General features: G+C 47.5%; 1 protein-coding gene across 2 annotated transcripts; it reads left to right on the top strand.

The window, feature by feature from the left end:
* Positions 1–557: 557 nt before the first annotated feature.
* Positions 558–11382, top strand: ZIC3 (Zic family zinc finger 3). Of its 2 annotated transcripts, none has more exons than XM_022554246.3 (3): positions 558–1749; positions 2867–3030; positions 3851–4320. In XM_022554246.3, the coding sequence occupies exons 1-3, from the start codon at positions 699–701 to the stop codon at positions 4028–4030; spliced, it is 1395 nt and encodes a 464-aa protein (XP_022409954.1). In that variant the 5' UTR covers positions 558–698; the 3' UTR covers positions 4031–4320. The 2 variants fall into 2 exon arrangements, with proteins under 2 accessions (XP_022409954.1, XP_022409955.1); XM_022554247.2 differs by lacking the exon at positions 3851–4320 and adding an exon at positions 11094–11382 and having other exon boundaries at positions 639–1749.
* The last annotated feature ends 2989 nt before the right edge of the window (positions 11383–14371 follow it).

Here is a 14371-nt window from a genome sequence, read left to right as displayed (position 1 = left end):
CTCGGCCGCGGCTGCCATGTTCCCCGCTCCGCGCTGCCAATCAGTGTGGCGACGGCCAATAGGCTGCGGGGCCGGGGGTCAGGTGACCGCGGGCCAGCTGGCTCCCCATTGGCCCTCGCCGCGCGGCCTCCCGCTCGGTTTATGTGAGAGGAGTGAGTGAGTGACTTTATCAGTCCAAGGACATTACTCTGGAGGCGAAGAGGCTGGGACTGGCGCGGCGAGCCGCGAGGACCGAGCCTGCCTCCTGCCCGCCGGCCGCGAGCTGGCTCTGCTTCTAAGCGCAGTCTAGCCGTGAGGCCCGTGCCGAGGGAGCCTCCTGGCCCCGCGGTTGTGCGCTCTCGGGGAGAGGAGGGGTGCCCCGGACAGAATTGGCAAACTCCGCCCTCCACTTATTATTTTGCTTATTTTTCTTTGTGCGCGCTTGTTAGTTTGTTAAACCAGATCTAGTCCCAGAGTCTTTTCTCCTCCCTTCTCCCCCCTCCTCCCCCCTCCAGGTCCTTCTACTTCCCCTCCTCCCTCCTATCCCTCTGCAGGAGACTTGCAGCGACGGAAAGTTGCAGCCCCTGGTACTGCCTTGGGGGTCTCCCGACAGTGTCCAACCGCCTCCACCCCTCTCCGACTGCGACACTTCGGAGATCTCCTTCGCCCGCACCCTCGCTCACTTCAGCCGGATCGCTGGTGACAAGAACGCCCCACCCATGACGATGCTCCTGGACGGAGGCCCGCAGTTCCCCGGGCTGGGAGTGGGCAGCTTCGGCGCGCCGCGCCACCACGAGATGCCCAACCGCGAGCCGGCGGGCATTGGGCTGAATCCCTTCGGGGACTCGCCCCACGCCGCCGCCGCCGCCGCTGCCTTCAAGCTGAGCCCCGCCGCGGCTCACGATCTGTCTTCCGGCCAGAGCTCGGCGTTCACACCGCAGGGTTCGGGTTACGCCAACGCCCTGGGCCATCATCACCACCACCATCACCACCATCACCACGCCGGCCAGGTGCCCAGCTACGGCGGTGCCGCCTCCGCCGCCTTCAACTCCACTCGCGACTTTCTGTTCCGCCAGCGCGGCTCTGGGCTCGGCGAGGCGGCCTCGGGTGGCGGGCAGCACGGGCTCTTCGCCGGCTCGGCGAGCAGCCTGCACGCTCCGGCTGGCATTCCTGAGCCCCCTGGCTACCTGCTCTTCCCCGGGCTGCACGAGCAGGGCGCCGGGCACCCGTCGCCCACCGGGCACGTGGACAACAACCAGGTCCACCTGGGGCTGCGCGGAGAGCTGTTCGGCCGCGCCGACCCGTACCGCCCGGTGGCCAGCCCGCGCACGGACCCCTACACGGCCGGCGCGCAGTTCCCTAACTACAGCCCCATGAACATGAACATGGGCGTGAACGTGGCGGCCCACCACGGGCCCGGCGCCTTCTTCCGTTACATGCGGCAGCCCATCAAGCAGGAGCTGTCGTGCAAGTGGATCGACGAGGCTCAGCTGAGCCGGCCCAAGAAGAGCTGCGACCGGACCTTCAGCACCATGCACGAGTTGGTGACACATGTCACCATGGAGCATGTGGGGGGACCGGAGCAGAACAACCACGTCTGCTACTGGGAGGAGTGCCCCCGCGAGGGCAAGTCCTTCAAGGCGAAGTACAAACTGGTCAATCACATTCGGGTGCACACGGGCGAGAAGCCCTTCCCTTGCCCCTTCCCAGGCTGCGGGAAGATCTTTGCCCGCTCCGAGAACCTCAAGATCCACAAGAGGACCCACACAGGTAAGGGGGAGGGCGGGAGGGCGGGCGCGGGGTCCGCCGCGGCACCGCGCCACGAAGCCGACTTTCAGCGCGAGGGAGCGAGGGGTGGCGGCGAGAGAGGGGCGGCGCCCCGCCGGGGCCGCTCGAAAAAGTAGCGCTGTCACTGTCCCTCCACCTCTCGCCTTCCCCGCCCCGCGGCGCTTTTGCCCAGTTCTAGCTTCCCGGGCAGACGGCTCTGCGGTCTCAGGAACTAATTGGAACCTTCTCGCGCCCAGGAACAAACTGGCGCCGCCTCTTTTTGTCTCTTTCTGGGTTACTATGAAGGGACTCCGAACGTGTGGAGAGGAATTGCTTACAAGCGACTTAGTCTCGGCGCACAGTCGGGGGAGGCAACCATAGAAATGCTAATGAAAACTAACTTTCGGTTACTTCCGCTCTTTTTTACCATTGATTGGCACATCTCCTAATTAAATGATACTTTTGTCAAACTATTTTTATTTGGAGTTCCAGGTTCAATTCAGTCCTTCGGGAGGAAAGCTAAAGTAGAAAAGGCACCACAGTTTCGGGGCTTGTTCAGAGCATCTTGTAAAACTGTCCGGAGCCCCTGGATTTATATAGTTTTCCCTTTTCGAACGTTAAGTACGACGACCCAAGCTTTTTAATACTGGGCTTAGCAAAACCGCTGCATTTGAAAGAGGCAAATTAAAAGGTACAAAGGAGGAACTAAAAGGGATTGTCCCGTCCCCGGTCCATTGTCCCGCCCAGCCTTGGCTGCAACGCCGAGATATCGGCGGAACGGGGCTGCGCTTGGAGGCCCCGGGCCGGGTAGGGGGGTACCGCTACTCAGGGGCAACTTTGGAGGAGCCAGGGGCTTTCCATCCCGCGCGAGAACAAAGGGCCGGGCAGGTTCTGGGCCGGCCCTGCCCCACCCCCGCCCCCGACCACCACTCCCCACCCCAGCAGGCTCAACCCGCGCTCTCCATTTTTCACCAGGGGAAAGAGATGCTACAGCCGCCCCCAGTCGGCGCTCCCTCTCGGCAGGGAGGACCGCCGGACGCTCTGTCTCCCGCTGCTCGGCCCAAGGAAGCTCGCGGCCCCTGACCATATTTACCCCCCTTTGCGTTTCTGCCTTCTGCAGGTGAGAAACCTTTCAAATGTGAATTTGAAGGCTGTGACAGACGCTTTGCCAACAGCAGCGACCGCAAGAAGCACATGCATGTGCACACCTCGGACAAGCCCTATATCTGCAAAGTGTGCGACAAGTCCTACACGCACCCGAGCTCCCTGCGCAAGCACATGAAGGTAATTACCTCTTTATTAGCGGTCGGCGGTTTATAAACACTCGGCCCGACACCGGGTCGCGGAAGGGAAGCGCCTGCGCTGCCAACCCTGTATCTTCCACGTTAAATCCGATTTGCTCCAGCGTTGACACCTTGAACCCATTTTGGGGACCCGGAGGGGGGCGGGGGAGAGCACAGTGGGGAGGAGGAGGGAGCGGAGGGAACAATCAGTTGTTTACTGGGAAGCTCTAACCGAGCTCGCCAGGGCTGGAGGTCTCAGTGGCCGCCTCTACCCGGCTCAGCCCGCGGTGGGAACCGAGAGTGCCCGCGCCGAACCCGGGGGCGGGTGGCTCATTCCCTCTTCGGCTTTCGGTAAAACAATAGGGCCGAGGAGCGCGGTGGGATTCCCACGCATTTGTCTGAGACCTCGCAGCGCCCAGGGCACCCGTGCCACCTTTCTCTGTACCTGCTTTCCCAAGCCAAAGCGGGCTTGGCGAAACCTGGGCCCGGAGTATTTTGTAGGGCCCCAAAGACTACGTGCTTACCCCGCTCCATCCGCGGAGAAAGCATTTCTGAAGGGGCATGAATAAATCAGAGTGCTTTATTCCTTTTCCATAATGCCAGTCTTAGGACTCAGACTGTTTTGTTGGTGAACATCTTGGGGCTTTCTAGACATCGGTAATGTGGAAATTAAAAACAAAACCCCCAAATCAGCAGCATTTCTCTTTTAAGTGGGTCACTGGGCGGTCTTGCTCTTACAGTGCTCTAATTCTGCTCTTGTTTTTGCTTGCACAATGCCAGTTGGAATTATATTCATTATAATATATACATGTTAATTTTAGGTTCATGAATCTCAAGGGTCAGATTCCTCCCCTGCTGCCAGTTCAGGCTATGAATCTTCCACTCCACCCGCTATAGCTTCTGCAAACAGTAAAGATACCACTAAAACCCCTTCTGCAGTTCAAACTAGCACCAGCCACAACCCTGGACTTCCTCCCAATTTTAACGAATGGTACGTCTGAGGACAAACACAAACACAAACCCTGTTAACCATAGAATGGACCAAATGCATTTTAAAAAGAAAACTGAGACCAATCAGATGGAAATGGAGTTTTAAGGCAAGAGGCCATACATAGGGCTACATCTTGTTAATTGCAATTGTCCAGGAAGGTTTTGGGGCAAGATCCCAAAATAGCCATGCCCTTTTTTCTCAGGATTAGAAAATATGTTTTGGCATTTGAAGGATTAAAAAAAAAATCTTCTCACTGCTTTTTCCTCCCTTTTCTCTTGCTCTCTGCTCACCCCATCCCTAAACGCCTTCAGTTCATTTTAACTCTTGTCCTGTTTCCTGAGAGGAAGTTATAGAAGGCTTATTGGTGGTGGTGGTGGTGATGTTAAAACTGATGGAAAAATCTTCGCCTTAGTGGTGATTGTTTAAACTCTCACAGTCTTAAACCGTGCCAAAGTCCTGTTATGTCTTGAACTTTTCCTCAAAGCATTACACTTGTGAATGTATTTTTGTCTAATGGGGTCGAAACTGTTGTTCAGTATTTTTTCAGGCTGAGGATGTGATGTTACTCTACACAGATTGTGACGTTTAGTATACAGTTGCCTTTTGTAATAACTTTTTTTTTTGTAAATACATATCCATTGATGCCATATTTATCGTTTGTAATTTAATTATTGCTACAAGTGCCGGGAACTGAACAATATTTATGGAAAATGTTTTCTAACAAATTCTGTACAGCTTTTGATTATAACCGCTTTAGCATTAAATTTTATTGTTTTGAAAGAACACAAATTTACAATTTTTGAACCACTGACTCCTTTCTCTTGTTTTGTAACAGCCTCCTTCTACAAAGAGGAGACAAGAGCAAATGAAACTTGTTTGTTGGTATTTATAACTCACTCAGATCCCTTTTTTAATTGTTAAATTATTTTTCTATTGCAGTATAGATTCTTTACAGTGTCAGTTTCCATCTGGGAAGACCCTCCTTTCTTTATCTCTAGCTCAGATGGTTGTTTAACTGCGAGTTTAAATGTGTTTGTCCTGGATTTTCGGCATGCAAATCAAATATTACTGATCAATTCAGTTAGTGGCCATGACATCTCAATCTTGTACTTCAAAGACTGAGAAGCTGGATTTAATCATCCCTGCCCTACATATATAAACATAAGGTAACCTAATGAGTTTTATGTCCCTTAGTTTTTTTTTATTATCTTACATAAAAATGAACATTGCGGCAAGATGCATGTCTGTCTATTCTATTGAGAGATCACCCATATACCTATATATGTTTGTATCTATGACGTATCTAATCTGCCTATCAAATCTATCTATCTATATATTTTCAAAAGTAAGCATATGTCTGAAACAGTGGTGATGAGTAAGGCCAGTCGAGCCGTGCTTACTTATGATTAAGTGCTTCTTAAAAGAACCATAGTCCATTTACAATTTTGGAAGGCAAAGGCTGGTTTGTTTTGCTGTATATAGTTCAATTCGTAATTATCACAATTATTCATAACATTTTTATAGCGGTGTAATAACTGCAGCGGTTCTGAAATATTATGGAAAGAAAAAACATTTGCAAAATGTGTATTTTTAAAGTTCATGGTTTGTAGGCAAAGATGTTAAGAGCATTGTTTCCATTAAAATCAATAACAATGAAAAATGGTTGTTTGCTTTGTGATAAAATATTAACAATCCATTTAATCTTCAGCGAAGCAACTCATTTGGACAAACAGTTCTCTTACAGTTATATGAAAAAGAAAGTGATTGCTGTTTTGGGGGGGTGGAGTGGGTAGAGTACTGAGAGAGGTTTTTTGTTTTTTGTTTTTTTACTAATTTAGGGTGCTGTTTAATATTGAGAGCCCAATCTCTTCATGAATAACCAACTTGCAAATCAGCAAATAGAATGGTGGAGATAAGGAATTGTAAAGAATTTAGAAATGTAATGAATAGGCCAAGTACCTCCTTCTCTTGAAGGGGCAGTGCTCTAGGATTTTTGGTGGCAGTCAGTTTGGTATTATACATAATCATTTTGAATTCTAGAATTTTGTTTATTGTTCTTTTTGAAGAAATAAAGTCTTGGCACATCTATTTATAACTTTTTGTATTTGGTGCCTGATTTTCTTCCATGTTCAAATAAATCGACCTTAAATTGAAATGCTCAGAGAAGTTCTGATGATTAAACGAAACTTTGATTCCCTGGACACAGTTGAAGCAGTGTATTTTAAGTTATCTACTGATCTTTGTCAACAGTTAATTATTGACAGTTTCTAATTGCAAAATGCTTTGGATGCGATTTTTTGTTTGTGGAGAATGCGTTTTTTTGCACTTTCCTCCACCAATAGACAAGGCAAGGGTCTGAATGCCATGAACGGACTGGGATGACTTCACAAGTGATGAGCAGGTAACCTGGTCAGTCTACCACTCCTAGCCCAGACATTCCAATCTTGACCTTGACATTGAGGGTGCTGGACCAAATTCCTATTTCAGGATTTTTCCTTCACTTCAAACCAGAGACCATTTTAAATGCTCAGCAAGTTTTCAGAAAGTGCATACTCATAAGATTGGCTCTAAATGTGTTCCAACTGAAGTCTAAATAATGTTTTTCTTCCGAAATATGCATCTAACTTCCACAGTTTACTGTTTTCTCTATGAATTCCCTCTCCACCCCCAATGTAACCTAACCTTAAATGGCAGTAGAATGATGGGTTGGTTGAAAGATTATTTCAGAAACTTGCTTCCCCCACCCCTCCGCATTAAATATATTAAACAATTAAACATCTCCTTAGGACACAAAGAAGAGTTTGCTCTTTCTTTACTAGGCTTGAAATTACTCTACCATAAAAATTTACAGTAGAGCGTTGTGTCCTAAGAGGGGAAGATGCCAATGAACAATGATGATAACCTATATTAAGATAATGTAAAAGTTTTGCCCCTCTACATGATTTCCTCTAATCTGGGTGTAGCATCATATTTCTCAAATAGTCTATCCCTATGCCCTTGTCACTTGTTGCAAAGAAAAGTTTGCGTTAGTAGAAAACTTTTCACAGATTTTCTTCCTATAATCTGACTCTGGGAGTGCACATTGACATTCTTGAATTTTCAGTAAATACCTTAAAGAATACGCACCCCCCACCCCACAACAAAAAAACCTTGTAGCCCTAAAGATAGATCAGCTGGAAACCATGAATGTCAGCTGGGTTCTTCGTAATCGACCTGTTATTTTACTTCTTGCACCTGGTAAGACCTTTGTGAAAAGTCCATCTTTTCCAAAATGGGTGGTTTAGTTTAAGATTTCCACGTTGGGTGGGGAAGGGGAAGGTGTCTATTTCCACGCAGACAGAAGTCTGGACTTCATCCACCTTGGAAGGTTAAAGATCAGGGTCCAGGCTAAGCAGGGCAGTCGGTCTTAGCTACTGCGGAGGTTGGAGAGTTAGCAGGGATCTCCTCCGTTCACAAAGCCTCCCAGGAAAGTTGTGTTCAGGACTTCCTCGCCCCTCCCCCCCCCCTCGCTGCCTGCTGTCTCCTCGCCTCTTCGCCCCTGGCTCCTTCTCCTCCCCTTATAAAACCCCCCAAACAAACGAAAAAAGTCTAAGGGCCTCTTTCCACTTAAGTTTCCGAAAGAATCGCTACCGGCGTGCTCATCCCCTGAAGCGCGGGATCTCCGCCCGGCAGCTAGGCTGGTTTTCTCTCGGGCTGTCTGCCCCCTCGGGGCTCAAGTCTAGTCAGGCTTTGCCCCGGGACGAGGCCAGGCGTTGCGAAAGTCAGGGCTCCCGCTCGGGGTCCCTGTACACACACCAAGTTCTTGCAAGGCCCGTTCGAAGCTGGGGCCGGGAGGAGGGGACCTCATTTCCTAGGGTCAATTCTCTCGCGGTCTCGGCCAGCTGACCCTTTGACCTCCACCTACAGGGCCCTTGGCGGCCGTAAGCCGGCGGTCGCCCGGGCTCCGAGGACGCTTCGCGCCCCGTCGCCTTCCCGGCCTCATTAGGCCGGCGGGGCTGTAAAGCAGGAATCAGCCGCTACCTAATCCGGACCTGGGGTCAATACGAGCCCAAACAATGGTGAGCTCCGATGGCCACAGCGCAGGGCTGGCCGCAAACTTTGTGTTCCATTCATTTTCTTAAGGCGGTGCGGTGGGGTGGGGGAGGGAGGGAGGTACTCGCACGCCGGAAGGCCGATACCGGCGCCCGGGGCTCTTAAGCGAGCGTTCTCGCGCTCGGCCCTCCGGTCTCGTCGCCGCGCCAGGGTTTTGGAGGGGGTGGCAAGGCTCGGGGCCTGGTTGGCGGCCCGCGCGAGGGCCCAGGGGCGGCCCCCGCGCCAAGAACAGACTTTGAAGTGGGTTTTTAGCGCGCACGTGTGAGAGCCGCGCCGAGGCTGGAGCGGTGACCCGCTGGGAGGAAAGAGTAGGCTCCGGCCCGGGCCCCAACCCCTCCCCCGCTCCCCGTCGCTCCGGCCTTTTCAAGCCGCGGCCGGGAGCCCGCCGGCCTCCCCCACCCGCCCCCACGCCTGCTCCCGAGCCCGCGCCGCGCGCAGGCGCACAGCCGGCAGCCGTCGAGTCGGGTTTCGCTGCGAGGGGCGGCGGGGGAGAGTTGAAAGCGGCTTTGCAGCGCCGCGGCCTCGGCCGGGCCGGGCCGGGAGGGGGGCGGAGGGGAGGGCTGGGGAGAAGGGGGGCTGGTTTTGGGGGCGGCTCTCGGGTCAGGAACATGGCGGCCGGATGCGAACCCCCGCGGAGCGCAGCAAAGCGCTGACTGCGGGCTGCCGAACTGTTGTGTGGTTTCAACTCCCTTGTTATTCCTCGGCTAGGAGCGCCTCGCGGGAGAATGTAGGTCGTGGCGGCCGAGCGCAAAATTGTTTAAAAAAAAAACAAAAAACGGAAGCGAAGAAGTTCTTCCAGGGCATACTGGGCGTGGGAAGTTGGCGAGTCTTCTGGGGGCTGGGGTTCCCGGGGTGGGGGGCGGCTTGGACCTGAAACCCACTCGAGGCCGCCACTCCCTCCAGTCCCGACTGAAATCGTTTCTCCCGGGCCCTCTGGGGTGGGGGATGCCATTTTGAGCTTCGTGACCGTGTCGGGATCCCCCAGCACCTTCGAGTCTCGAAATGCCAAGGAGTGGACACTGTTCTCTTCCAGGACAATGGCGGGGCTCGTGAGCGGAGCACGGAGGCACCGTTTCCAAACCAAATGCCCTGGATTAGCGACACGGATGTGCCATTGCGATTTCGAACCCTACGCTTTCCTCAGGCCCCGTTTTCTGCATATCTCATTTAAACGCGGACCTATGAAAAACAGTACTGTGTACGCTTTTGTGTGTGCTGTAACAGCTGGTGGTCTAACGAAAAAAGAAAAAAAAAAGGTCACAATTCCGAAAACTTTCATTGAGCTTTTGCTTAACTGCCTTAATACTGGCGTGTGAAAGAACCCCTGGTAGCTCTGGGATCTCGAGTCCGTGTTTTCTCTGCAGAAAAATGTTGCAGATTCGCCTTCAGATGTCTTTCGTGAGGAAAAAACAATGTGGGGTTTTAAAAATGTAGTCATTGACCCCCGTCTCCTCTAGAAAAATAAGCGGCACGAATTCTTTCAGGTTGCGTCTTCGTGGAGGCCAGCAGCTAAACGAAAAGACAGCCTACTGGGGCTGCCCGCTGTCGAGTATTTGGGCTCCTGAAGGTGTGGGGCAGCTCCCGTGGGCCACCTTGGGAAGGGCCCCAGGTGGGTGGGCAGGTCATTAGCAAAGCTGGCTCAGATTTGGGGGAAAACTACAAAACAGTGCCTTTATCTGCAGAGAACAATTGATGGGGTTGTCTTTCCTCCTTTTCAGTGCACAAAGAAGACGGCTTTGGAGCAAGAATTTGGAATATGCATTTAAGTTGTCGCGCTTTGCATTGGAAACCCGTGGGCAATTAAAATAAGCCTGCCTTGTAGTGTTTTCTGTCCTTTTCTTATGTGTGGTTTCTGCAAGTCAAAGGGGCTGGAGTCCCTTCTGCAGTTTGGAAACTTGTTTTGAAATTGCCACCAAACAGATTTTTCCCCCTTTGGGTGAAGTTTCCTTACAGGGCTCAGCCACTTCACCCCACCCCCGGACTGGAATAGAGTGTTGACATCTTTGAGAGATCAAAGGAAGTAGATGGTGCTTGCTGTATACTTTATTTTTTCATGCTGTAGTTTGAACCCTGAGGTTTGAGCTTTTTCCTGGTTAAATCTCTTGGTACCAAAAGTGTGGCAAATGAAAAGTTCATTAACTTGAAAAATCTTTAGCCCATGGGTAGGCAGTTTGTCTCTGAGAACTGCAGCGCCCAGATTGTCTCTAAGGTTGACTTTAAAATCAAGCTAAAGATGCACTGGTGAACGATCTCCCCTGGATACCTGTGGTGTGCTTTGGGTCATTTGATATGGTAAAACTGTGGTTGATTTTCATAGGAGTTATGTGAATGGAATTTCTGCAAAACTAGACAAGTGATAAATTGGTAGAACTCTTATATTTGTTTGAATGACAACTCCAAAGGGCACTGCTTTTCCCACTGAGGTTTGGTTTCTACCATAACTATTGAAATTTACAGCTTGAAAAACTAAGTTTGCAGGAAGCATTTAAAGGGGGGAGTGTTCAGAGCACTTGGACTGATAGTAACTTAACACAGGAGCAAAACTTTTTTGAATAAGATTCCTGTTGCCAAGAATCTGTTAAAACTAAAGAAAGTATATTTCTTTAAAAATCATCTAATAGAGCAAACAATTTTGTATATTTTTAATGTGATGACAGTTCAACCCATTTACTGATCTGATTGAATAGAGAAACGTGAGCTCTATAGTAACTATAAAAATAGCCTTCACCAGCTGGCAAGTTTTTAATGTTCTCTAATAAGATGTGTATGTTGTCTAATGTGTTTTATTAAAACACAACCTATGTAAAGACCATACCTTTAATACCTTTGAACATGAGGTATTAAAAATAAAGGATTCCATCGTGTTTTATTATAAGCTAGCATTTAAAATGACATATCCAGTAATGTTTTATGAAATTTTTCTAAGAGTAAATGTAGCTTGTTTTGACCTATCTGCAGTTCACTTTTTGTTTTTTTGCCAGTGTTGTCCTGCTTGGTATCCGGGACAGTCTCTAATTCCTGATGAAGAACTTGATACTGACGTTGGTATGCAGCAGCCAGCCCTCCATAACACTACCTATCCTAAATGCAGGGTTAATGCCGAACCTACTGTGCAAGAAATGATTTACTGATGAGGTTTCAAAGAAAACCACATCAATTTGGATGTCTGTTACCTTGAAGTGATCATTTTAAGAGTAGTAGCTTCTTCCCTAGGTATAAAAAGACTATTTTCTTCTTTTGGTGTATTTCATTCTGTGTTGAGCAATCATTTGTGAAATGAAAAAGCAAAAAAGCACCCCCCCACACACACACACTCCCCCAGCCAATTTAGGATCATAAACGGGAAGATGGAGGTGAAGACTAGCCTAATCCATACCCCAGTGCGTATTATCTCATACATTGTGTTGACCTTGTTGAAAATCTCTTTCAAATATCTGCATTCCACATGTAGAACTAAAGTGTTTAAAACTAGAAATATGAATGCTTGTTTTGTTAATCTCCTATGTTTGTGTTCAAAAAGCAATATCTAGGATCTCTACAATTGTTGTTTGACTTAAATAAAACGATTTAAATTATTTTTTGTGATTATTTTATTACAGTGACAACTATAGCCCCTAAATAACCTTGATTAACCTGTTGAATTGGGACAATTTATATTCTATTCACATTTTTCATGATATACCTTGGCTTTCACTGAGCAATAAACTTGGGGAAAAAAAACCCACTGAACAAACTCCAACCAACTGTTTTGAGCTCACAGTGTTTTCCCAGAGGGACTCAGGGCCAGGTGCTGGGGAGGTCAGGGGAAGAATTCAGAGTCAAGGATTGAATGGGGTGATTAGAAGGAAGAGCTGGAGGTAGGACTTTGGAGAAAAAAGAGCATTTGAACACCGCTATTTGGGTGAGAAAGAGAGGGAAAGACAAAGCCGAAAATAACCTTAAAGGAGAAAGGAGGGCCTCTGGAAAGGGGACATAGCATACATTACATGTACATTATTCAGAAGCTCCAGAATGGTTCTTGGGGCAGACAACTTGGCAACCATTGATTAGAACACTTATAGAATCATGGAATATAGGTGTTATTAAAACACAAGTTGTCGTTAATTAACTGTAGTGCTAGAGAAGATGAAGACACTTCAGAGAAATTCTTCGAACTCCAGATACTTGATTTCTCATTTTACATTTAACATCTGTAATCTAATGTAATCTGTGAGTGGCCATCATTCTATTTATTTGACGTGATTATGCCATGATGAGGTATTGTAAAACTGCGGACTGATAGAGTATATTGCTATTGGTTCTTTAGATCCAGTTTTATTAAAATTTCTGCTAAGTAGACTGATGATACTATAATTTTTTAAGTAGAGGGGAAAACTGCTCATCTCCCTCTGATTTTTGTTGTTCATTTACATCAAGAGTAGGCACACAGGCCGGTCAAGAAAGACTATGATTCTTTGATTCTTAGCTCCCTAGAACTTGACATTCTTATATCCCCCCAGAGATATGTTGGTAGAATTTTTTGTTTTGTTTTTGTTTTTAAGAACAAGAACTGCGTTCTTTCAGACAGGCAGTGGAGTGTTATAATGGGATTATTAAAAAAGCCCTTGGAAAGGTAAACTACCAAGTTGTGCATGAGCCAGCTGCACTATGATAATAATACCTCCTAGGGTTATTCTAAGGATTAAACAAGAACATGTCCATAAAGAGCCTGGCACAGAGTAGGCCCTGGACAAATGTTAATTCGCTTCTTTTCCTCTTGCAGGTAGCTATTGTTTCATTGCTTTGGGGTAGTTTCCTATTTTTAATATGGAATATTTTACTAAAAACATAGTGATTTGTATTGGGGTGCAAATTAATGCAGTTTTCAGACAATAGATGGAGAGTTAGGGCATATAAGAAATACTGCATTTCATAAGCATAATCACTAGATCAGGCATATGGGTTTATGAACATAGCTATGAATATTTAAACACATAAAATTAAAATGTTATTAAATGCCTGTTGTTCATTATCTTCCGATGAATACACTTATTCTTAGATTAAAAATAAGTTGTGTACTTAAAAATCTGTAAACATAGTAATTTAATGGTTTACTTTTAATTTGACACAATTTTTACTCGAGGCAACAGCTTCTTACTATATGTAAATTAAATGGCAATTTTACAATGTGAAAATTGGCATTCACATTTAAGGATAAGATTAAATCTCTCGGTGTCTTAAATTATTCAGTTTCCCCGTACTAAATTTATGCTAGTATTGTGCGGGTGTGACTATAGAGGAATGAGACTGATTTTCTTGTGGGGCTTGGAAGCTAGCTCTGAAGGCAGTTCCCAAAGAGGAGTCCCCGAAATGTTTTGACCAATGTCAGCATCCTTAGAATAAGTTTATGGACTCCCTAGGTGATGGCCTCACTTCAGTTTGTTACAAAACAAACATCAGCCACCAGTCATTACTTTACAGCCATACTTTTGGTTTTACTATGTTTTTAAAGGGTACCCTGATTATTTTATGTTAATAAAATTGAGGCTTAAATGAAAGTGTAGAAATCCTCTATTATAGCATGATGAAATGTATTTTTTTTCAGCATACGTCTATTTATGCGGTAAAACAAGACAAAAACACCAACACACTAAGCTCTTCCCAGATGAACTGGTCTGAGTGGGAAGTATTTCCTTCCCACTGATTTTGGGGGCTTGGAGCCTCCCTGAGAGGCTGTACTGCTAAATGTTAATGGTTTTTATACGGAGGCCTGGGGGACTTTTCATTATTCCTTTTTTCACCGGTTTATCACCTTTGTCTATTTCTTTCTTCCTGACGCTGCCCTATTAAAAGCGGGGGTCCGCCGTGGTGTTAATGTTATTTTGAGTATTGGTTGTTTGTCAGCGAGTAGGAGCAAGGTTATATTAAATGACCAGTTTGAAAACTGATGTCTAGTGCAGTGCTGTAGTGCCTCCCGTGGCCGGATCCTCCTATAGGTGAGATCATTCTGGAGTCCGAAAATCAAGTCGCTCAGTACAGCCTTTTCCTATAGAACCGGGAAGGGGGGTGGGGGCGGGCAGGAGAACACCCTCTTATGTTCTTAGAAAAGAATCTAAGTTCCTGCTCCTATTTGTGTGTGTGTGTGTGTGTGTGTGTGTGTGTGTGTTTTATACTCTGGGGGAAAAAAAGTCCTTTTTAAAAAAATTGGGTCATCAAAAACTTCATTGAAGAAATGAGAAAAATGTTATTGCCAATGATTCCCTCTGTAAATGTCCCAGAG

The sequence above is a fragment of the Delphinapterus leucas genome, chromosome X, assembly GCF_059928025.1.
Source record: "Delphinapterus leucas isolate spDelLeu-1000000601 "Yukka" chromosome X, BTC_Dleu_Yukka2, whole genome shotgun sequence".
NCBI lineage: Eukaryota > Metazoa > Chordata > Mammalia > Artiodactyla > Monodontidae > Delphinapterus > Delphinapterus leucas.
The sequence above is the reverse complement of the archived record's forward strand: the minus strand, read 5'-3'. Positions and strand labels throughout refer to the sequence as shown.